The sequence below is a fragment of the Xyrauchen texanus genome, chromosome 20 (genome assembly GCF_025860055.1).
Source record: "Xyrauchen texanus isolate HMW12.3.18 chromosome 20, RBS_HiC_50CHRs, whole genome shotgun sequence".
Lineage (NCBI taxonomy): Eukaryota > Metazoa > Chordata > Actinopteri > Cypriniformes > Catostomidae > Xyrauchen > Xyrauchen texanus.
Genome location: NC_068295.1, coordinates 3,687,013 through 3,712,289, shown reverse-complemented (window position 1 = coordinate 3,712,289; position 25,277 = coordinate 3,687,013). Strand labels below are relative to the sequence as shown.

The following is a 25,277-nucleotide window of genomic DNA, read 5'->3' as shown; positions in this document are numbered from 1 at the left end:
TATATATATATATATATATATATATATATATATATATATATATTGTTTCAAAGGATGATGACTTCAGTCTTATGCAGAACAGTTTCAATGAATATCGGAGGCTGTCTTTTCCATATGAGGGCAGCAGATATTGCCTCACTTTAAAGCTTAAAAAAGGACCCAAAGGTATCATTGTAGTAGTCCCTGCGACTCCTGTGTCAATTTCCATATGAAAGGTTTTGTTGAGAAACAACCGGCCATTTAAGACATTTTGCAGTGAAAATCTTGACGTCCGTGGCGTGTTTATGAGCACTATCTGAGAAGCTTGTTCAAAGTAGCACACGTTCATGTACTATTGGCTTAGCTTAAAAAAATCATACAGGTATGGAACTCATGATTGTGAGTAAAGTAGGGCAGAATTTTCATTTTTGGGCATGCAAATCAATAAACCAACAATGCAAACTCCATTATTTATTTGAGATTTTGAAATGATTGGTTTTTCTTCTTCAGTATTGACACCATACTGTCCGATGTGTGCACACTGAACATGCTTACTAAACCCTAAAGGGTTCTACATCCAAGCGAAATTGGAGAATTCACAAAAATGAAAGCTGAAGTGTGTAACTTTTTCAGTGTTAAATAATTTCACCTATCCCAGCTTAATATGCAGGGAAAATATCATAGGTTAATTGTCTTGAAAAATGTAAACACTGTGTCTCTGTGGCACTATGAAAATACCTCTGTTTGTTTTGAGCGACCCGTCTTGACTAAAGGCGTGAGTTGGGGGCGGGGCTATCAATTTCTTTGACCAATAGCAGATGGGGACATATTCAGAATACAATGTTTGTTTTTGCAATTTCATTTGAGTGGCGCTAGTGGTGCAGAAATGACATACTTCAGCTTTAAATCATGGCCTTTGTCCAATTTATGGACACAGTTTACATGACATTGTCAGTTTATTAAACATAATCAGTGTAAGACTGTACATGTAAACACACTGTGTCAAACCTTATAGTATGCATGAAACTGAATCTAAAAAATATATGTTTTTATCACATTTCGTTCTCAGTGACGTTTTATAAAAACAGATCTTCCTTTTTATATAACAGGCATGATGTGCTACTCAGCTCTATGTCAGAGACATGTTTAGCCAACACCATCCAAGGGTGTTTGCCTAAGCCTGCGGAAACTGTTAATAATAGGTTATTAATATTAATAATATGGTATAACAAACATTTGGTGTGCAGAGGTCTGGCAGATGAGCGCTTTGAGCTCCACTGGAAGTCTTGTTCTGCGCTGATAGATGGCTCATCTTTTCTCTTGGGGGTTCTTCACTTTATTCTCGTTTACTCTTCTCTCTGCCTCATTCCATCCCTCCATCTCCTCCTCATCTCGCCACTTTGGGGAACAACAAAATTTACCTTTGAAGTTCTGTTGCTGAGCTCATTAGTATCTCATTACTTCGAGGGTGTAAAACCCTCAGCCGAATTTTTCAAGCAATGGCACTATCGACAGTAACGCTGATTTTAAAGGGTACAATAATACGCTCTCTTATAAAAATGATTTTGTGTTTGGGGTGTTTTACCCATCCCGATAGCACCAATGAATGTGGCAGACTCTTCCTAAAGAGTCCCACACAGCTGCAGACCTCGCAAAGCAGTCGTAGTGTGCATGGACACGCATCCGTATGGGCTTACGGTTTAAAGAGGATGCTTTGAAAGGCTGAACGCTTGCCTGTGTGTGACACAGAACGCCACGAAGAAAAACAAAGTATACCCTAGCCTTAACATGTTATCTACACTGCAAGAAAGTGGCATGACACAACAAAACTGCTTTGCTGATGCTCCCATTAACTAAGCTGAATATGGTGTAACCCAGTGTTTATTACTTGCAAGAGAGCCAGTTAATTGAAGCAATGGGTTATACAATAATACAGATGGGGGAAAGAAAAAGTGATTTAACTGGAGCAATTTCTATAAACTTTGCGTCATTTGGTGATACTGAAAAAATACTAAGAAAGCAGTAAGTACCATTAGACAGTACTATTAGTTAGTACTAAATGTAGGAGCCATGTAAACAGTGTTATGTCCGTTTACATTTCTAAATGTCATGTGACGGGATCAGGGTGTATCATTGATTAGCCAGGTTTAAAAATACCTGTGGTTGTATGTGTAGCAAGGAGGAAAGGGGTGAGCTGGGAGCACGTATTAAATGTTTCAAGGTATCACAAATGTCTTTTAATAACGCCAATCATCTGAATTCATGCTTTTAATTGCAACAAATCTTTGCATGTTGGATGACCATTAAATAAAGAAAGAAGATGCAGACATTTTGGACGAGTTCTTGTTAAGCCCCTCAATGGCAAATTGTTTGTTTTTATTGAAGTCGCTATAACACTAATGATCTGTTTGAACTATCAGCTAATGATAATTTTGTTCATATCATTACCAAGTTAGCCAATTTTGAGTCACAGACTTATTTAAAGAGAGTGCCCTGGTTTACACAACTAGTTCTACAAAAGGAAACTTTATAAACTTACTGTAATCTGTAACTCTTTACAATAAGGTTGTATTTGTTGTTAAAGGAGTATTCCAGGTTCAACACAAGTCAAGCTCAATCAATAGCATTTTCTGGCATAATGTTGATTACCACAAAAAAATAATAATAATTTCAATTTTTGTTTTATTAAAAGAATCGAGGTTACAGTGAGGCACTTTCAATGGAAGTGAATGGGGCCAATTTTTAAGGGTTTAAAGGCAGAAATATGAAGCTTAAAATTGTATAAAAGCACTTACATTAAAGCTGAAGTATGTAACTTTTTCAGTGTTCAAATATTTCTTCTATCCCAACTTAATAGACAACTATGAGTAAGCAATTCATAGAATAATTTTCTCAAAAACTGTAAACACTGTGTCTCTGTGGTGCTATGAAAATTCCTGTGTTTGTTTCAAGTGACCTGTTTAAACCCACTCCAACAACATTACTCAAAAAATGGTGTGAGCAAAAAGATGAGGGTTGTATTTGAAAAGGTGTTTTGAAAACCTGATCTCATAGTGAAAACGTGACTCTATATACATGTTTGCTTAACATGTTATACGTGTCTTCAGGTACAATTCCCTGCAGTTTCCAGGTGAAATTAACACTAGAGGCGCTAAAACAACTGTGTGTTTTCTTCACTTTCAATCAAATCATGTCATGACAATGTCTGAATATGATTTTATAAACACTTATTTTTCTCTCACTCAGACGTTGTTATGTTATGATACCGAGACACTTTTACTCTAACGCATCTTTTCAAAAATTATCAATTTCAACGCTTGTATTACAGATCCACCTACATACACTTATTCCAATATGATTATCTTGCACGGTAGCACACCTCAGTGTGTTGGACTTTGGACTCGGAGGACCGCCTTCAAAACCACAAAAGAACTCAAGCACGGCAGAGACAGAAGTGACACAAATTAACATGGTTGCTTCAGAAAATGTGCTTTTCATTCAGCATTCGCATTTTAAAACACTATTGGTTAATGTTAGGTGTTGGTTAAGGGTAAGGATGTCTGTTTTGATAAACTCTCCTTTCTCTATTGCTTAGGTTTAGGTTACAGTTTTAGGTCAGGGATGTACGTTTTATCAAAACCTCCATCTAAAGTTCACCATAACAACCTAATTTCACTCCGTTCTGGCGCACCCTGCTGGACATTTCATTGAAAAGTGCAGCCAAACATGTTATGAAGCACGTAATTTCCATTTGGCAAAAAAGTTGCAATGCTTATATAAGTTTCATGAAACTAGGCTCTTTTATTTTTTTGGCAATTCCATTCAGTGGTGCTAGTGTCCCATAAATTACATCAGCTTTAATTATTCAGTTAAAATTTGTGTTTTATTTGTAAAGAGTTGTAAAGTTGTTTGAATCTGCGTTGTAGCGTTTGTGCTCCTATTTTAACATTTAGGGTTACATTGAGGCACTTACAATGGAAGTGCATGGGGCCAATTTAAAACAGTAGAAACGTGAAGCTACTAATTTTATAAAAGCACTTACATTAATACTTCTGTTAAAACTTGTGTTTACAGCTTTATGTCATCATGGCAACAAAGTTGTAAAATTGGATATCATTTTACACAGAAAAGGTTAGCAAGTGATTTTATAGCGCTAAAACCATGATAACATGCATTTTGTTTATGTATTGTGGCTATATTTTTGAAACAGTGGGTATTTTTGAACGTTTAGCTGACATGTAGTCATTAAGCAGACACTTTTAAGCAATTTACAAATGAGGAACATAAGCAATTTTCCATACCGTTCACGGATTTTTTAATTAAGGGTGTGTTCACACTTGTAGTTCGGTTCTCTTGTTCCCGACCAAAAAAGAAAATTATACATTTAGTCCTGGTTCGCTTAGCGTTCACACTCATATTTTTAACACCGAAGCTAAAGATACAAAACAAAAGGCATAAGGATAAGGTCACAATCTGATTGGACAGCTTTTACGATGTATATTTTGCGACGGAACTCGCCAAACATCCAAAACAATGCTGGCTGCTGGGCTAATTATGCTGGTTGGACCCACTTTCGCTTGACCTATCACTGAACATTTTGAACACTTGAGCATTTTTGTGCGTTTTTTTCCTGTATGCTGGAAATATGCTCATCGGACCAAATGTTAATAAGGAACTTTACCTCCTCATCGCTCCATGTTTGCTCATTTTGTTTTGCGTACACTTCTCTTACCGCTCTTTCTATGTTATCAAATCATGTGATTTTTAGGGTTGCATCTTGTGACATCACATCCTGTTATTACTCAGTTTAGACGTCTTTGATCCATGCTGCGTTCATATATCAATCGAACCGCTCCAGAGTTTTTTGGAAGCGGGCCGAGACCCACTATTAAGGCGGTCTCAGTCCACTTGTTTGGAGCGCAACAAGGATCGTGTGACAGTGTTCACACTTGTTCAAATGAACCGCACTAACAGAGCAATCGCACCAGAGTTCGTTTTAATCGAACCAAACCTGCCAAGTGTGAACATACCCTTAGATTAATATATGCCGTAAGCAGTATTGTTCTTTGTTAGTTCATGATACCTAATGAATTAACTTATGCTAACAAATTTAGCATTACAACCTTATTGTAAAGTGTTAGCGTACCTCTTAATACTGTATATTTGTCTTATCTGCATACTGTTCTCATTTGCAACTTAAAAAGTATTTTGTTCTATATTTCTCCTTAACTAAAGTTAAGTAAAAACTGGCAAATATTCTTGTCAGTAGGTTTGTAACACAGCGATGATGCATAGTTGTAAATAGAGTATGCTTTCCAAATGGATTACAAATTATGCTACTTTTCCATTTTGAGATCAGAAAAACTACTCAGCTCCTATGAAAAGTCAGGTCTAAGTCTAGACCTTTCCTTAGGTTTAGCTGATGTGGTACAATATTGTGTACAAATTCTAGAATATGCCATTTGGGTACTCAAGGTAAGGTTTGCTGCCTTTGATGTACTTACTTGATCATTTAAAGTCACTTACTTGCTTTGCATCTTCTAGTACTCGTTCTTAGTACAAGCTGTAGCAAGTCACGATCCAAAAATCCTAATGATTACATAATCCCAATCCTAATGGATATCCTACACAGTTAATGCATGCCATGCTGTTCTACACAAGCTCAAGGCAGAGTCATCAAATTCAAACTAAATCAATCGTGAACTCAAGTCGTTCCACTTCCAGAGTGAACTGGAGAGCTTTCCCTGTCCAAATTAGTCTTTTACTAGTCTTGATATTCTTACCCAGCTAGGGCAAAGGTTTCTTTTCTACCTAGAGTCACTGGTTTCTGCCAGTCTGTTGTTCATTATGCCCAGAGCCCCGATGCCACCAGAAAAGCCGTTCTGCCTTGAGCTTCCACAGACAGTTCTTGGAAATCCGTTGGCTGATTCAGAGAGCTGCTTTTGCATGATGGCCAGTGAGATCTTATTGGATCCCGTTAGGTCTCGCATTGAGATCATCTCACCCGAGAGCCTCCGGCCCTCCGTGTCACTATCGCAAGGCTCCTTAGAGTCCGGCGTTTGTCCAAAGCGCCCTCGTCTGAGGCGCGAGCCAGGCCGAATGGCGTTGCGCCGTCCCAAGAAAGCGTTTGCTTTGTTGCACCGTTGGCAGCACAAGCAACTCATTTTCTCCAACATCCAATTAAGGACTTGCTTTATAACGATGGAGATGACATTGAAGAGAGAGTAGATGCAGCATACACCAGTCAAGATAAAGAGGAAGTTGGCCAACCGGTAGAACCCTTGGTAACCATATGCGGCATTCTGACTGCTCACCAAATCCCCAAAACCAATCGTGCTGAAGGTGACAAAGCAAAAGTAGAGTGAGTCCAGGTACGCCCAACCCTCCACGGGAGTGTACATGGCCGATGCACAGCAAGAGATCACAATGGATGACAAACCCAGGATCAACATCACATGGTAGACGGAGGGCTTCCAGCCAGGCAGGGTGCTTGCGGCAAAGTCCTGGCAGATCCCCGGCGGGAGAAGACCGCTGGTCCGCATACGCCTTAGACGTACAGCCTTCATAACCACAGCCAGCAGGGTAATGATGCGCTCCAGGAAGAGGTTGAAGAACAGGATGGTGGCCGCACAACCCAACAGGCCGTAAAATATCAAGAATACCTTTCCAGCTACTGTGACAGGAGTGGTCATACCAAAGCCTACAGAAAAGACCAGAAGAGCTGATTAGAACATTAATGTCTATATCGTGCAGCTGGAATGAAAAACCATTACATATTCATTTAGCAATTGCTTTTATTCAATGCAAAGGATTCATTCAAGGGAGAAAACAATTCAAAAGTAATGCTACTCTTTGTGACATTCACCCTATAAGGTTATCCGTTTGTGAGGTGCTCTCGGAAGAGGAATGTTTTCAGCATTTTGTATTTATTTTGAAGACTGTGATGGATTCCACTGTTTTAGTGAAGGTTGGAAGTTCATCCACCTCTGACCAACACCACCAAAATCCACTCAACCAAAATTGTAACAGTTTGGCCTTGAGTGAAAAACACACATTCATACAGTAAGAGATATCAGGAAACAGGTCAACACAGAGCTGATGGGCTTACCTGAACTCAAGAACACAAAGACTGTGGATAGAAAACATTTACTGTAAAGCTAGTGACTTCGCCAACACTGTATCTTGACCTCGGGCCATTCTTCTAATCACATGACTGCAATGGTTAATAAAACTGCTGATATCTCGAAAATGTTATTACTCCTACAAAGCCTGACCTTCAACAATCCTGCCTGCCACATATCGTTCCCAATAGTGATTACACTATTAATTGCAGAAGAGTGTGGAGAAGATGAAAAATACAATGTGTGACAAATAACAATACTGTTAAAGTAGTGTAATGGGGGCTTGGGTATCTCAGCAAGTAAAGACGCTGACTGCCACACCTGGAGTTGCGAGTTGGAATCCAGCGTGTGCTGAGTGACTCCAGCCAGGTCTCCTAAGCAACCAAATTGGCCCGGTTGCTAGGGAGGCTAGAGTCACATTGGGTAACCTCCTTGTGGTCGCTATATTGTGGTTCTCGCTCTCGGTGGGGCGTGTGGTGAGTTGTGCGTGGATGCCACAGAAAATAGCGTGAAGCCTCCACACACGCTATGTCTCCGTGGTAACACGCTCAACAAGCCACATGATAAGATGCGCGGGTTGATGTCTCAGACGCGGATGCAACTGAGATTCATGGATTCAGGCGAGTCACTACGCCACCACGAGGACTAAGAGCACATTGGTAATTGGTCATTCCAAATTGGGGAGAAAAAGGGGAGAAAATCCCCACAATAAAACAAAAAACAAGTAGTGTAATAATATGAGTATTCTGTATTGTTAGGGGCTGTTCACACTGAATGCGATTGCCGTTCAAACCAAAAGACTGGCGCAAAGAATGGAACAGAACAAAGTTATTCTAACCTGACATGCAGCCTGATCTTATTCATATTTGTAGGTATTCACACCTAACATTTAAACGTATATGTTTGTACGCTAGGATAGAAGCTGATATGTACAATATGGATGTCTTGATAGCATCTAAAACGTCCATGTTTTTACTTATTTACAGCTTCAGGAATGTAAAATGTTTAAGAATCTTTCATATTTAACCCTTGATTATGGTTTGGGTCATTTTTGTTTAAAGATTAAAGATTTGGATTATAGAGCATGAATAAAATTTATTATTTTTATGATGCTTTTGTTGTGTATTTTACAGTCTTTTTTGACGCCCCTAGCATCAGTCGCTAGTGCACCTCTTGAGGTCAAGAGAGTGAGGTTTATACACATTACACAGCTATCTATCAGCTGGCCGCTGTTACACCTGAAAAAAAAAAAACAGCAAGACGCGTTGCATCGTTTATACATTACCATTGAAAAACAACTGAAACAGCGCAGATGGACACAAAAACACGTACAGTGTCAATGGCCCCAACACATTTCTTGACTCTGGAAGTGCACAGTGCAAAAGCCTGAGACTTTGTGCTGAACTATTATCTAAAAAACACAAGTTCCATATTTTCAATACAGTCACAATCATAAAGCAAAATAACAATGAGCGGAAAAGTATTCATTTGGATGGCGAGACACAGTGAGGTTGTCTGAATATAGCCTATTCTCTCTGGCATAGAACCACATGGCACAATCAGCTAGAGGTCTTTATGAGGAGAAAATGAACAGAATCAAATCTAACCTCTTAATGGCTCATCTCTTTTTAATTAGTCCTCCTTTTTTACACTGGCTTGGCACTGAGAGTGCTCTTGTTAAGAGGGCATTGAGGTGTAGTGTGCCAGGGGCTACACAGCTCATTAAAAGCTCAGTTACCTCCGGCCCCAAACCATTGATTCTCTTTGCTGTTTGCAGAGGCAGGACTTCAGACTGAGATCTCAAGAGACTTTAGGGACATAAAGAGAGAAGCACAGAGTTCTGCAGAGGGAAACATCCAAAATAACCTGCAGGATTTTACACAACATTTCAAGCCCAGAGAGATTAACAGGGTTACTGCCTTGGTGGAGAAATACAACTGTGACATTGTATTTGTGGCTGTGCCAAATATTGTTTTATGATGTTATATATTTAATATTCAGTATAAAGAATCGAAAACAATCCAATGGACCGTTTATGTGGCAGTATACTCTACTACCTCAGTATCTGTACTTGAAACTATGCAATATCCTGGTCTCAAAGAATTACATTATTATTATTGCTGTTAATTGATTAATTTTTTTTAATCGCGATTAATCGCATAATTTTTTGTAGTTAATCACGATTAATCGCAGATATTGAAAGTGCTGAAATTTGACTCTAAATATACTTATTTTCCTGTCAAAATGCATTCATTTCCATCTTAGCATAACAATATAATGCTTATTAATATTTTCCAAACAAAGCCTTCTGCAGTATAAAGATAGAAATGCACTAAAATAGCACCAATTCTAGTAACATGCTAGTATATGGTGGATTAACGTTAAAGCGTTATGGTGTATTAAAGCATTAGTCGCGATTAAGAAAAACGTACACGTTAAACTTTAATTAATTACATGCGTACATTCGTTAATTCTGACATACTTTTTGCTAAAACGTTTTAATGTGGCTCGTTGTACGTTTTGTGGCAGTTTCCTAGTGAAATGAACACTAGAGGTGCTACAACAGCAATGACTTTTTTTCACTTTCATACAAATAACGAGTAAAACAGCAGATTGTCAGTTTGTAAACACTTACTTTTCATTGTGTTCCTCACACAATGCTATCTTATGACATATAAACACTTACTACAGCCCCTAGCGTCATCGTTATTGCGCCTCTTGAGGTCAGGAGAGTGAGGTTTTTACACATTGCACAGCTATATATCAGCTGGCCACCATACACTCTCCCCTAAACCTCACTCCTATCCGGGTCACGGCACCATTATGACGTTCTACCCGCTCCGTACGGGACTCGAGGCGGATGTGCTAACAAGGAGGCTAAAGGCTACAGCCCCTAGCGTCATCGTTAGTGCGCCTCTTGAGGTCAGGAGCACGAGGTTTTTACACATTGCACAGCTATCTACCAGCTGGCCACCATACACTCTCCCCTAAACCTCACTCCTATCCGGGTCACGGCACCATTATGACGTTCTACCCGCTCTGTACGGGACTCGAGGCGGATGTGCTAACAAGGAGGCTAAAGGCTACAGCCCCTAGCATCAGTCGCTAATGCACCTCTTGAGGGCAAGAGAGTGAGGTTTATATAAACCTTTATACAAATGTTGAAAGACTTATTTCAACATTCGCATAACATAAACAACTACATTTACAAGCTTGTCCAAGTGTGATTCAATTGCACGGTAGCTCAACTGATAGAGTTGCACTTGTGGTGCAAAGGACCGAGGCACAAGGTTTGTGAACATACCAAAGTCTGCAATCCAAAGTCGTTTCAACATGAACTCTTCCAAACGATCTGTGTAATGCTATACAGATGAACTGCTCTATAATCTTACTGTAGTTCTGTCATTTCATTTGTGTCCATTTTAATTTCTCCTAAGGAATTTTAGAATTTTTAGAAAAAGCTGACACTTAATTGAAACATAAGTAAGAATGTCATTAAGACTCCAGAGCGATGAAAGAGTCATCTCTTAGCAATTACATTTTCCCCGGGGTAGCGCTAATTACAAAGGTAATAAAGTTCCTATTCACTCCCATTATCACATACTCAGATCTGCACTTTAATCAAAGTGTCCTCAAGTGTTTAATGATTGTATTAGATGTAATTATTCTCAGGGGAGTTTAGCAGATATGAAAAGATACAACTGAAACATTTTCATTAGCATTTGTCCATTAGCATTGGATTATGCTACAGTACTCATTTTAATAACTATCCTCTATTAACCAATTTAGCAACCCAATTTTTGTGTTTTCTCATTTCTATGAAACACAGTATTTTACATTTGTAGACATTATGAAAAAAAAAATTATAATTCTTAATTAGCATTTTTGTCTTGTTTTCTAGTAAAAATATCTAAAAATGCTTAAAACAAGATATTATTATTTGAGAGGCAAAATGGCATTAGATATTTATTTATATATACAAGTCTTGTTTTCAGAGGATTCTAACTAAATTTAGTAAACTTTATGAAAAAAATAATAATAATAATCTGCCGATGGGGTAAGAAAAATAAAGTTAATTCAAAGGGACAACAAGTTTATTTTTCTTACCCCATTGGCAGATTATTATTATATATTTTTTCATAAATGTTACTACATTTTGTAATATTTCTGTCTTATATATATATATATATATATATATATATATATATATATATATATATATATATATATATATAAATAAATATCTCATGCCATTTTGCCTCTAAAATAAATATACCTTGTTTTAAGCATTTTTAGACATTTTTAATAGAAAACAAGACAAAAATACTAATTAAGACATTATTTTAAATGTTTTTATTTTGCAGTGCATAATGCATCAAAATCTGAATTAAACATGGTAACAGGAAAACATTATATGACTCTTATTTACTATGTAAGTACTAGATGCTGATAAAAATGTATTTAGTTAATGTTAAAATAAAATGTATCATTATAAATTCTTAATCTATACTGATTATCATTATCCCATCATGCTGAGTGGTCCAGACATCATCTGCAGCCTGAAACTGAACTTTTGGTCAAATTTTAGGATTGAATGCACTTAGCAGCATAGAAAGCTATAGGATGCTCCCTTGCTCCCTATTTAGTGGATGACTTAACCTCCACATTTACATTTATGCATTTGGCAGATACTTTTATCCAAAGCGACTTACAGTGCACTTATTACAGGGACAATCCCCCCCGGAGCAACCTAGAGTTAAGTGCCTTGCTCAAGGACACAGTGGTGGTGGCTGTGGGGATCTAACCAGTGACCTTCTGATTACCAGTTTACCAGTACTGTGGTTTAGACCTCTACCCCACCACCACTCCTATCCTAACCTCCAGTGTCCTGTGCTGTGCACTGCTCTCCGAACAGTTCGTAATTCACCTTATTTTCATCCTAACTCCATATAAAGCCTCTGAAGGCAACATGTGTCTGCTTTTGTCTGAACCCATGTGATAATACACAGTACATAATTAAGAATGCATTTTCTAATGTTAATGAATAGAATCGTATTGCACAGTGATAAAAAAATAAAATAAAACAAAATGTATATTAAATTGAAGCTAAATGACACACAGATGTGTTAGAGTTGAAAGTAACTACTTTTGAGGAAATATTGTGCAAGTTTCCACGTATGTGGACATTATGTTTATCAGCACGCTGACGTGTGAAAAATGAACAGATTTTATTTAAAGCGGTGTATCAAACGAAACTAGAGTCTCTACTCTTTACATCCAAACAGGTTTCAATGAAGAAACTTAAAGAGATTTCTTACCAGAGGCACTTTTGTTGGTGCTGTGTCTGTAGGAGCACTTCATGGAAATGGACTTGTGTCATGTGACTCGAAGTTTAACCCTTAATTGACCATCTAGAGTCTTCTGAACAGTATTCAATCTGTTTTTATTCATTGAAATTATGCGTTGCGTATAACAAATCCAAAATACAATGTAGTAAACTAAAATATAACTAAAATTTGCCAATGGAGTGGTGGCGTAGTGGGCTAAAGCACATAACTGGTAATCAGAAGGTTGCTGGTTCGATCCCCACAGCCACCACCATTGTGTCCTTGAGCAAGGCACTTAACTCCAGGTTGTTCCGGGGGGGATTGTCCCTGTAATAAGGGCTCTGTAAGTCACTTTGGATAAAAGCGTCTGCCAAATGCATAAATGTAAATGTAATTGGGTCAGAAAATAAACTTGTATTTCCATTTAACTAAGTTTAATTTTCTTACCCAATTGGCAAATACTGTCGTTTTCCCTTGTTTTAAGTATAAACCTCACTACCTTTACTTTTACAGTATATGTAACCCATATATTATGAAATCACAGCCAAAAATATTTATCCAAAGTACTGAAACGAAATCAGTTTGGTTATTACCATTGTGAATTTGCTCTCCATGATGCAGTTTTCATGCTACTGTAGTACAGTATAAGTCAGTGTGCTCTTAAAAAATTCATAGCATATGAGCTGCATACGAGCATCTGACTGTGACAGATGGTTTCGGCACATTTCCAAACACAATGCAGTGGGCAGCAATCTTTGCCTCACATTACACCAGCACAATCTAGCTATTTAGCACCTTCTGTGAAATAACACACACTGCAAGCACATGCAAAGATTGTTACTTGAGTCTTCAGCAAGACTCATACAATACAGAGATGATGAGGAGGGATTGTATCTTTTGCCTGTGACGATCAGGAAATCATTAGTCACAGGCTGGAGTGCAGGGGGTCTTTGGAGAACGGGTCTAAGAGTGAGATGGGAAGTATCCGGTCTTCTCCCTACATAACACCACCATCTGCCCATCAGCCACCATAGTCAACATCATGACACATAATATAAGCATACACAAACAAACACGTGTAAATCGATTAGGACTCACAGGCATTCAAGTGCAAATCAAGGTTGAAAGTATTACACATTTAGGTGAAATCAACCTACAAATGGCATACTTAGGGTTGACTTTGAATATTAAGTTGGGATATGAGTGTTTAGAGTGTAACTAAAGGAAAGCGAATACACAATTTTGGCAGATATCAGCTCAAAAACATCCTTGAAATATTTATTTGCACTCATTGTTTTAACACTTTGAAAAATGCCTTGCAAGTGAGAAAACAAGTGCATTATTTATTGATTTCGTACCATGAAGTTTATGAGTTTCTGAGATAGTTATGGCAACTTGCCATATAGAGATCATCAGATCGATACTTGCAGCATTTAATTCAGACTGTCTCTTCATGGCTACCTATAAACTGTCAATAAAAGCTTGTGCTGTACTGTTATGCCTACCAGGGGTCATGCTGATCATACAGAATCAGATTTAATGAAGAAAAAAGGAAATACAGAATCATAACTGAGCATTAAACAAACAGATGCATCTCTAACAGTGTGGGATGGAAGCCATAAGATACTGTGAGGAGATCAGGAAAGTAATTAAACAGTTGTAAATGTGCACATCATGTAGCAGGACTTCAGGGTATGACATCGTAAGGACATTGTTTCATTACAAATAAAACCAAGACCAAGTTTGGCATGGTGCTAGAGAGCCTACTGAAGCCAGTGTTGCTTCCCAATATACCAACTATTAGATTAAATAATACATTTTTTAGATAAGTTAGAGCAGTGTTTATCTGGCACAAAAGCAAAGACAAACAAATACGTACAAGATGCCAATCTTTACTATTGAATCAAATATCGTAAGTTGACCAATTTGGCCTGTTCTGGCTTCTAGCATGAATGAATAGCGGGAACAACGCTAACGTTAAAAATGCCTCATGAAACAACACTGTAAATTCTCTCATCATTTACTCACCCTCTGCAATCCCAGACAAGTATGACTTTATTTATTCTGCTGAACAAAAACAAAGAATTTTAAAGAATTTCTCATCTCTGTTGGTCCATACCATGCAAGTGAATGGTGACCAGACCTTTGAAGCTCCAAATATCACATAAAGGCAGCATAAAAGTAATCCATACGGCTCCAGTGCTTTAATATATGTCTTCTGAAGCGATGCAATCACATTGGGTGAGAAACGGATCAATATTTCAAACTTTTTTACTGTAAAACATTCTGAAAGTGAAAGTAGAGATTTACAATAAAAAAAATTTGAAATCTTGATCCGTTTCTCACCCATACGTATCATATCACTTCTGAAGACATGCCAGTTTGATGCAACATAATGCTTGCCAGCCCCAGTCAGCTGCGTGCTTTGTACACTCGAAAGAGACCCCATCACACACACAAATACACGCACACACTCAAAGTGACATCACTGCAAAACACACATGTCAAACCTGCTTAATTTGAAGCTCATTTCTGAAACGTAGTATGGCAGGGGATCGCAACGTTTCACTGAACAATCAGTCAGCTCTCTCTTAGTGAATATTAATGTATGTCATCTGTATGTTTTGGAGTGCATTTTGCTCACTTCAAAAGTGGAATAAAAAGCAGGTTAATTATGAACACGATTCAATCATGGATAAAGCAGCACGAGCGCAGAGCAGGTGCGGTAATTCAAAAACTGGCCTCAACCGCACAGGCTATTTTAAATGAAAGTGCAGCATAGTTCTAGCGGGAAGACTAGCACCTGTACATCATCGCACCTTAGCTGGGTAACTCCCTGCCAATCACATGTAAGCCATTACTTTATAAGTCTGCTCACAATCTATCACATTGCTGTTTCAGTGTGCAACCTCCACCGCCCCACCACCACCAGTTGAGTCCCGTGCTGCATGGGGTAGGCTCCTCACCCCTGCCTCCTATCTCCAGCAGGATATGACGGTTCCGAGTACAACTTCTTCCGACCGCCAGACGGGGTTTACACCAAAGAGAGACTTTACATTTCTGTTTTATATTCTTCAAATAAATGTCGTCTTAATGTCTGCAAGTCTTCCTGATATAAATGCGCTTATAAACCAGTGAGATGCGCAGTGGGGATTGTGAAACCCATTTGAATGCTGCACAATATTGTCAAAAAAAACATCCCCCACATTCTGAACCACACTGACAAAGAAATGCACATAACATGTAATATTTTTGGTAATTGCTGGTACTGGTGCCACATTTAAAACGGGCCCTTTGAGAGCATAAATAAAACCTGATGTGGCCCAGGTTGAAACTGAGTTTGACACACCTGTTTTAAGCTATTCCTCGACCAACAAGCATTTCCCCAAAAATCCTTGGGGAAACACTGCATTGCAAAATTATAGAATGAAAGTTATTTATAAAATAAGTCTAAAAATAAGATGCATAAACATTAAAGTTTAGATTCCAGTATAGAATCAGTTTTCATTTTTATTCTTGGGTGTGTTCATACATTGGCTATATGTGTGATCAACATACATTCTGATATATATATTAACCTTACAAGTGTTTTGCGTAATATCTCTAAATTTACACTGAATTTGTGTTATTTTGTATTTTGTGCATGTGTTATGTATATAACATCCAGCATGACCTGTAATGTCTTATAAACACTATTCTTATGGATGTTAATTAGAAGACATTGCCAATTTTGTCACTTTACTTGAAGCATACATAATATATATAAAAATATATATATTAATTTGAAATTCTGCAAATAAAATTGGATTTTGCTTGTGTTGTCATGCATTACACTGTAAGTTTAACTATGAATAGGTAAATATTATAACGTATTATAATTGTGATTACAATTATTTATGACAAATTATAACATTATTATAAGGTGTATTATGAGGCATTACTAATGCATTATAATGCCTTTACAATGCATTATAAATATGGGCTTCTTAAAAATTGTTGCCAAACACTTATATTAACAAAGACTAAAAAATTAAGTGATTAACGGCAGCAATTACCTAAATATTTTGCTTCAAAAAAGATGCAATGACTTTACAAAATGCATACAGTATAAGTGGATTGTTGAATAGTTTGATTTGACAAATGAAAAGTAAAGGAAAAGTGACATTATTGTGAAAATAGTTTAAAGCATGTCAGTCATGCTTCTGTATAATGTAATTAAGTTAGCAGTTAGATAGTTGAATAACTTTTAAACACTGTCGCCCTGGGTGACTGCCTATTTTGCTGAGTATCAGTGCTAAAGTTGCTCTTAAAATAATGCAGTGCTATATTGTTTTGTGGTGGCTCAGCGGTTAAGGCTCTGGGTTACTGTCCAAAGGGTCAGTGATTCAAGCCCCAGCACTGCCAAGATACCACTGTTGGGCCCTTGAGCAAGGCCCTTGACCCTATCTGCCCTAAAGTTTTCTCTCTCATGGTATATCCCGTTTTACTCAGCAATATGTCCAATTACGGATGCGAACAGCGTTTTACGTTGACTTTAACATGCCCTTATGAAGAAGCACAAACCTGCCAAGCTGTCCAGTTAACCAAGCATGTAGTCATGAGGCCTGAACACAATCCTGTCTTTTCAAATGTCAGTCAGTATGTCATTTTCATACAACAGTATAGAGGAGTGCTCAATACCGCACCCATTCCTCTTATTGATTGATTGTCCACAAAAAGGTGTCCACCTCTACATTTGTTTCCTCATTGACAATCTCTGTCTGTTTTCACAGTTTTCCTGTTGACACTTTGCAGTATTTTGTGTGAGGGTCACTCAGGTGCATGACACATTTCTATATAATGAAAATACTGGCTTGTAATATGGCTCAAGTACCTTCTTTAATGTAAATGGTCTGCACTTATGGCAAATGGTCTACACTTATATAGCGCTTTTTTATTAACCTTAGAGGTTACCAAAGCACTTTACACTGTGTCCCAATCACCCATCCACACTCACATTCACAAACCAATGGCAACAGAGCTGCCATGCAAGGCGCTAGCCTGCCATTGGGAGCAACTCAGGGTTCAGTGTCTTGCCCAAGGACACTTCGGCATGTGGAGCCATGTGGGCTGGGATTCAAACCACCAACCTTGCGATTGGTAGCCGACCCACTCTACCATCTGAGCCACAGCCACCCTGTAATGTAATGTAAGCCTATGGAATTTTTTTATTTTATCATCCACCATGTAAAAGTGAGTCTGATCATTTAGAAAGGTAATAGCAGATAACTTCTCTACAAGCCACTTGATGTAAGGTATCATGCATATCATACCTCAGAAAACAGCGTCTCATAATTTTCCTCATGAGCAACTTCATTCCTTCGCTGTCATAGTTCATGAAGAGCTAACAAAACTTCAAAAGCCACAACATGTTTGTTAGATCCTATACCAACTAAGCTTATAAAAGAGGTATTTCCTGTAATCTCAGAACCTCTTCTTAATATTATTAACTCCTTGCTATCCTTAGGACATGTCCCAAGAAACTTTAAAATGGCAGTTATCAACCCGCTTAATAAGAAGCCACAGCTTGATCCTGGAGAACTGGTAAATTATAGACCGATTTCAAATCTCCCATTTATGTCGAAAATACTAGAAAATGTAGTGTCCATCTAACTATGTACATTTCTACAGAGAAATAGTATTTATGAACAATTTCAGTCAGGATGTATGCCCCATGAGAGTACAGAGTCTGCACTTATCAGAGTTACAAATGACTTGCTCTTATCAACTGATCGCGGCTGCATTTCTCTTCTAGTGCTTTTAGATCTTAGTGCTGCCTTCGACACGATAGATCACAACATTCTCTCGAATAGGCTGGAGAATTATGTTGGCATTTGTGGAGTTGCTTTAGCATCATTCAGGTCCTCTTTATCAGACCACTACCACTTTGTATGTGTAAACGAGGAATTGTCAAATCAAACAAAAGTTAAGTATGAAGTGCCACAGGGATCAGCTTTAGGGCCCCTGCATTTCTCGTTATATATGCTTCCCCTCGGAGATATTCTCAGGAATCTTGGAATAAGTTTCAACTGTTATAATATAAAAATTCATGAAAGAAGGTAGATCCGGTTTTCCGGTTTGGCTCCAAAACTATGGAGTAGTCTCCCTAACACTTTTCGAGATGCAGACACACTCATTCAGTTTAAGTCTAGACTAAAGACTCATCTATTTAGCCAGATATACACCTAATTTATCCTTCAACTCACAATTAGGCTGCTTCAGTTAGGTCTGCCGGATTTATATATTATAATCTATAACACTGCAATAAATTGAATGGCATCTACACTAATATTATTCTATTTGTTTCCCTGTCTCAACCTCAGGATTCATATCCCGAGGTTAATAGAGCCAGACAGATCCAGCTCCATTCCTGCTTGGTGTCGGACTCCACTGCTACGTGTCGCTGAGTGATGACAACAAACTACAGTCGGTGCTAGCCAGACATCACTTCAATCTATTACGATGAACTTCAGAGGATGAACTGATGCCAACTCCAACCAAAAGACATTGTATACTTAATATGCCACTTCCTGAACCTTGGACTTAGGATGGACCCCACCGAACCACAGCAAAATGACCTGCCGGTTGAACTGCGATGCACCTCATTGATCTCTGCCTACATTACCTTTGTTTATTGATGGACTACACTCTTGAAATGGAATACATATTCTTGAAATGGACTATCAATTAATTGCCAACAAAAGCCTTCATCAGCCAAATAACAAAGACAATTGCATCTATGTGAACTTCTGCAGTTATGCAGGATGAACTTCAAAGACATTAGCAATTCATCTTACAGTTCATACAATATCGATGTTTAAACACTGACACTTAACACTTACTTAGTTTAATAATTTTAAACCATGACTTGCACTATATATAAGTAATATTGGCATTATTTTCGTGATGTTATTCAGAGGGGAACTGGCCCCCACAGTGAGTCTGGTTTCTCCCAAGGTTATTTTTTCTCCATTAACCAACATCTTCTGGAGTTTTGTGTTCCTTGCCACAGTCGTCTTCAGCTTGCTCACTGGGGTTATTAATACAATTATTAATTAACTGTTTAATTATTTATTTTTTACACAGTTTACAATTACACAGTGATGACTCCAATACTTTATAGATATTACACTTTAATTTTCTGTTAAAGCATGATTTCCTGTAAAGCTGTTTTGAGACAATGTGTGTTGTGAAAAGTGTTACACAAATGAAAATGACTTGATATATTAAGGTTTGATCTGTTACAGTAACAGCCCAGTAATGATTTGCAAGGCTGGTGCACTGCACAATTAAACTTCGTGCAAGTCCATTTTTGTCTACTTGGCATTGTATAAACAGAAATCCTTGTTTAAACAGAGAATCTGCAAAACACAGCACATCAGTTTCCCCAAACAAACAGACCTGCCTCCCTGGGTATTTTCTAAAGGCTGAACAAAGGCACTTATATCTACATAATATGTATATATGACCCAATGAGCATGGCATACAAAACACATCATGCATTAGAGAACCAATTCGAGTCATTCATACTCTGATAGAGCTCATAACACACTCTGAAAGTTCTACTCTTTCTCAGTCCACATCTTTAGCAGGAGTAGAGAGCACTTAATCTGCAATTTGGTCCATAAATTAAGAAGAGGCGGATATATTTTTGCAGAGAGGCTGCAGACACATTAGCACAGAGACATGGTTGAGTTAACGTAATTGAGCGATTGAGAGTCTGCAAAAGGTCAAAGCTGATGGCTAGTAGTAGTACCACACATATAGTGTATCTATCCATTATCATTTAAATCTTAATATAGATAACCACTAACCCTTTAACATGTTGTCATAGCATACTTAACATACATATTTTTAAACACAAATCGCAATCGTATTTGATCAAACTACACAATGATCACTCTTAAGATATTATAGATATTACAGTTTCATTTTCTGTTAATGCACAATCTTCTGTAAAGCTGCTTTGAAACGATGTGTGTTGTGAAAGGCGCTATACAAATAAAATGTCTTGACTTGACTTGACTTGACTTGACCCATAATGGTGCATTTGACTTTTAGAACCGGTCTTTGGTGAGCTTTGAACTAGTCTCGCATATCAGTATAAAGTCTGGGTCACCCACTTAGACCGGAAGAGGCTGTAATGACATATAAAGTGTCCAACCACATTTGTCGAATCAGGGTGGGTTTATCTAAAAATAGATAACAAAATAATAGATAGGCATTGAAAAACTCAATCAAATAATGCCGCAGCAGTCTCCGTGAACGGTTGTACGGGAGTAAATGTGTTAAGACTTTGTGATAAGATTATCTGTCTGTCCAAAAGTCATAAGTATTGATTATTTCAGTAGACTTTACGGTTCTACTTGAGGATATCTATCTACAAAACCGAGTATCTTTCAAAGATACTTTCTTTTGATGGCATCAACCTCATAAACTTTGGCAAATCTGACTAGCTCTTCCTCAAACAGCACTTGTAATATCAACCCGCTAGCTTTTAAAGACGTGGTTGTCTTAAAAAGACTATTGCATCCTCACCCCCACAAGTTATATTCAATTCGGGCAATCTGAATGGAGCTTGCAATTTTCATACATGCTTTCCAGATTTACATGCCGTTTTCGTGGGTACAAGAGACAGAAAGGTTCATTCTCTAAACAGTTGTGCCACTTAACATGTGGTATTTCAGCACAAAAATATAAAATCTTAAGCCTTATTATTTTATTATTATCTTATTATATTATAGCATTAGATTTATATGGGGACATCGTGTAATGGAATAATTACCAGAGCTTCTCAGTCATTTTAATCCCGTGCAAATCGGTCACATCGGTAATTTTTCCAGACTTTTTACGGACTGTGCATTCCCACACCAGTAGAAATTACATTGTGTTTTACCTACTAAAAATGCCATGTAAAAATAACCCCTGATAATATTAATCCTGTGCGAATTGACTTGTCAATCTAGTGAATCTGCACTTTCCAGCCATTGTGCCCATTTAATATTGCTGTTTCTTATGTTCTCCGAGTGTCTTAAGTGGATGTTGGTCAAGACACCAGAAAATGTACGATAACGCTGTCTGTTGTAGGGATGTGAAGGGATTGTCCATAATTTTAATATAAGATTACAGGCTAGTTACTGTCACCAGTTCTGTTGTATTTTGCCAGATATTCCAATACATTTCTTCTATTAATCACAGATTTAGCATATGCTCATGTTTAATATTTCCTTCATAATTAATCAGCACATTAGACATTTTCAAAAAGGTCAGTTATGCATGACAGCAGTTTGTGCCGTCACCTCTGTGGTTTTTACAGACATCGCTTATCCTGTGTGAATTGATGGTAAATATTACAGACATCCATACAGACATATGTCAGGAAAACTGATCCGGTACAAATATTTTAATTAAGTAGGTTTGTCGATTTAACATGTTAATTCAGTGCGATTTATTCTATAAAAAATAACCCGTCAAAAAAATTGCCCCCAGACACAAGGCATATTCCTACCTGAAGTACCACTTTCAGAAGGAGGCAGTAAGCAAAACTCAAGCTGTACAGGCAACAAACAACTCTTAATGACGGCACGATATGAGGACGTGTTCTTGCATTTAAACTAGGGCTATCGATTTAATGCAATAATTCAGAGCGATTACTTCTATAAAAAAACAAATAAAAAAACATAAAAATGTCCCCGGACCGTAATACTAAGTCTCCTGAGAAATTTAAGCTTGAAGTACCACCTGTTTACTCCAGGGGGCAGTAAGTGAAACTTCAGCTGTATAGACAACACACAGCTTATACAGAGAACAAACCAACCCTTCAGCAGACAGCACAACGCGAGGATGCGTTCTTGCGTTCAAACACAGCTTGGTGGTGCGCAAATCCGAATTTAGTGATCTCAAGAAGTGTTTTTTTTTAAGTATTCATCTACGTTTAGCTTGAAACAGCGACATAAAAATGCTATGTTTATGACGGATGCTCAAAAAGCATCCGTCTGATGCAGGTGTACATTGACGCATCCTTAGACTTGACACGGTGTCCTAAAACTGTAAAAAACAATGAGATGCACCAAAAGCGTAATGCTGGAGTGATGCTATTCAGTTCTGACATGATTTGGCCTAATCTACATAACTCCTTTAGTGAATGCTATGTAAGCCAGCGCAGAGAGCATGTGCAAATAACCAGCGCTTTTACCAGGTGCAATTCATTCTTAGTGACACCCCCATCCCACCCCGGAAGCATAGAAGTCTGCCGCATGAGAGGGAACACCATGTCCAAATTTGGAGAGTATTAGAAAGATGCTGATGCATTGCAGATATCTGATGCTAGCTCACTGGACAATCTAGATCGCTCAGAGATAGCTCAGAAGTGCAAAGTCTGCAAAGTTCCTGCCGTTAGTCCTTGTGCCATATTGCAGAGAGAGAGAGAGAGAGAGAGAGAGAGAGAGGGGCTTGAAGCCCCACAAGTGTAACTTGGCAATATTGTGATGTCACTTCCAATTCAATCAAGGATTTAGTTCTAACAAGAAAATCTACTAAGGTGAACATTGCAAAAACAGTTTTTCTAACACATACAAACTCACACAAATACTGAAAACGATAGTCTAATACAGGGGTGTCAAACTCAATTCCATCCAGAGTTTAGTTCCGGCCCTGCTCCAAAATGCCTCCTTGTAATCTTCAAGCGCTCCCGAAGACCTTGATTAGCTGCTTCAGGTGTGTTTAAATAGGGTTGGAGCTAAACTCTGCTGGACTGTGGCCCTCCAGGAACCGAGTTTGATACCCCTGGTCTAATGGTTAATGATGTGTGCTATAAAGGTTACTTTTGTGTCCCACAGAATAAAGTCATACAGGTTTGGAATGACATGAGGGTGAGTAAATGATGTCCGAAATTTCATTTTTGGGCGAACCTTCCCTTTAATGATGGATTGTTGGCTTGCCGCTCAACGTATTAGCACTGTGTAAAAATTCAGCTCTGACCTTTCTGATCCAACCAATATCCGGGATACCAATGAGATTCACTGTGTTTCTGTTTCTTTTTCAGTCTTAAAAGTAATAAGGATATAGCATGAGGAGTGTGTGTGTGTTGGGAGGGATGTTTATGAGGCTGTTGTGTCCTGTGGGCAATACTATTTCATTAGTAAACGGAGGACGTAGCGAGACAGCATCAAATCTATGACATTACTTAAAACAATTGCGGTCTGCAACGGAAAGTCTATATATCCTGTGTGTGTGTGTGTGTGTGTGTGATTTATGCTCTTCAGATAGGGACACTTTGCATAGAGATTTATGCCCAGTCTTTGTGTGTCTGACAGGGCAGATCATGTACATGGAACAAGGGCAGCCGCAGGGGTGACACAGAGGATAACGTCCATTATTTTGCTGACAATGATTTACCGCTGTGTGGGTGCATTAATCTGTGTGTGTGTGTGTGTATACTAAACATTTTAGGCCATGAGGGCAAAGACTCAGAATATATTGTAGCACTTTTAACCTCTTGAGACCCCCGTGGCTTCGCTATAGGCTGTGCATAATTTAATTTAATTTAAACCGACTGATCTCAGTTCAGGAGACTCTAGGCTGTCATTAAAAGTTGAAACTTTCGACACTCCGAGTCATGTGACAAACAACATAGTGCCGATCACAGCTGAGTTTGTCTTTGGGAGAAACGGCAACAAAACTACATCTGGTAAGAAACCTCATTAAGTGTTTACATTAAAACCTCCGAGTCAAAAGAGTTTCTAGTTTCATCCGATATGCTTTTTTAAAAATTTCAGATTTATCGTGAAACGGCACTCTATTAAACACAATAACTACGTACGTGGACTGTAATCTAATTTTCCTAAAAATATCCTTTATTTACCTGTACTGTGAATTATCCCAATGAGAATCAATGGATGCATCTAAAAGCTGGATAATGTTGCTTTCAGAGGATTTATACGGTGTTAGGATCAAAATAAGGTGCATTTGGTTTGGAGACCAGTGCAGACAGACAGCACACTAGAGGTTAAGTCATTCCCTAATTAGGCAGCAAGGGAGCATCCTATAGCTTTCCTATGCAGCCAAGTGCGTTCACTCCTAAAATCTGATCAAAAGTTCAGTTTCAGGCTGCAGATGATGTTTGGATCACTCAACATGTTTGACACACATGGGACGATGATCATCAGTACATAGATTCACATTTTATAATGTATCATTTTATTTGAACATGGTTGGTAGTGATTGGATGATGCTGGTCATTACATTGAATCAATGTTAATTATGATAATTTCTGATGTAATGTCTGTAACGTCTCAAACACATGAATAACAACACTCCTGGAAACATAAAAATGTTTGTCTTTCTATACAGTAGCTTGGCATTATTTACAACTTAGTCCCGCTGTCCACATATGAAGAATACAATTTTAAGTTAAACTCTTTTATATATATATATATATTCCCCCCCACAAATATTAGTGGTGTTTGCGAAGATGCATCGCTGTTAGGAGTGGTGGTGGCGTAGTGGGCTAATGCACATAACTGGTAAGCAGAAGGTTGCTGGTTTGATCCCCACAGCCACCACCATTGTGTGCTTGAGCATGGCACTTAACTCCAGGTTGCTCCGGGGGGATTGTCCCTGTAATAAGTGCACTGTAAGTCGCTTTGGATAAAAGCGTCTGCCAAATGCATAAATGTTATAAGTAGTCATACTTAGTACAAGTAGTCGAATTGGGGGGTTCGCTTAGATCCCTAAACCTAAGTATTAAACTTTGGTGCATAACGCATCCTGCCCTGCTTGTGCTACAGACATGAATCATGCAGCTTGTTGA

General features: G+C 38.2%; 1 protein-coding gene and 1 long non-coding RNA gene across 2 annotated transcripts in view; both read right to left on the bottom strand.

Moving 5' to 3' along the window:
- Positions 1-25,277, bottom strand: part of LOC127660445 (uncharacterized) — a 216,124-nt gene that overhangs the window by 17,092 nt on the left and 173,755 nt on the right. The gene's annotated exons all lie outside the window — the stretch shown is intronic.
- Positions 5,787-25,277, bottom strand: part of kcnk12 (potassium channel, subfamily K, member 12) — a 41,928-nt gene continuing 22,437 nt past the window's right edge. Inside the window, exon 2 of the mRNA XM_052150658.1 lies at positions 5,787-6,679. Coding sequence (XP_052006618.1) covers positions 5,787-6,679 — 893 coding nt within the window. The remainder of the gene's footprint in view (positions 6,680-25,277) is intronic.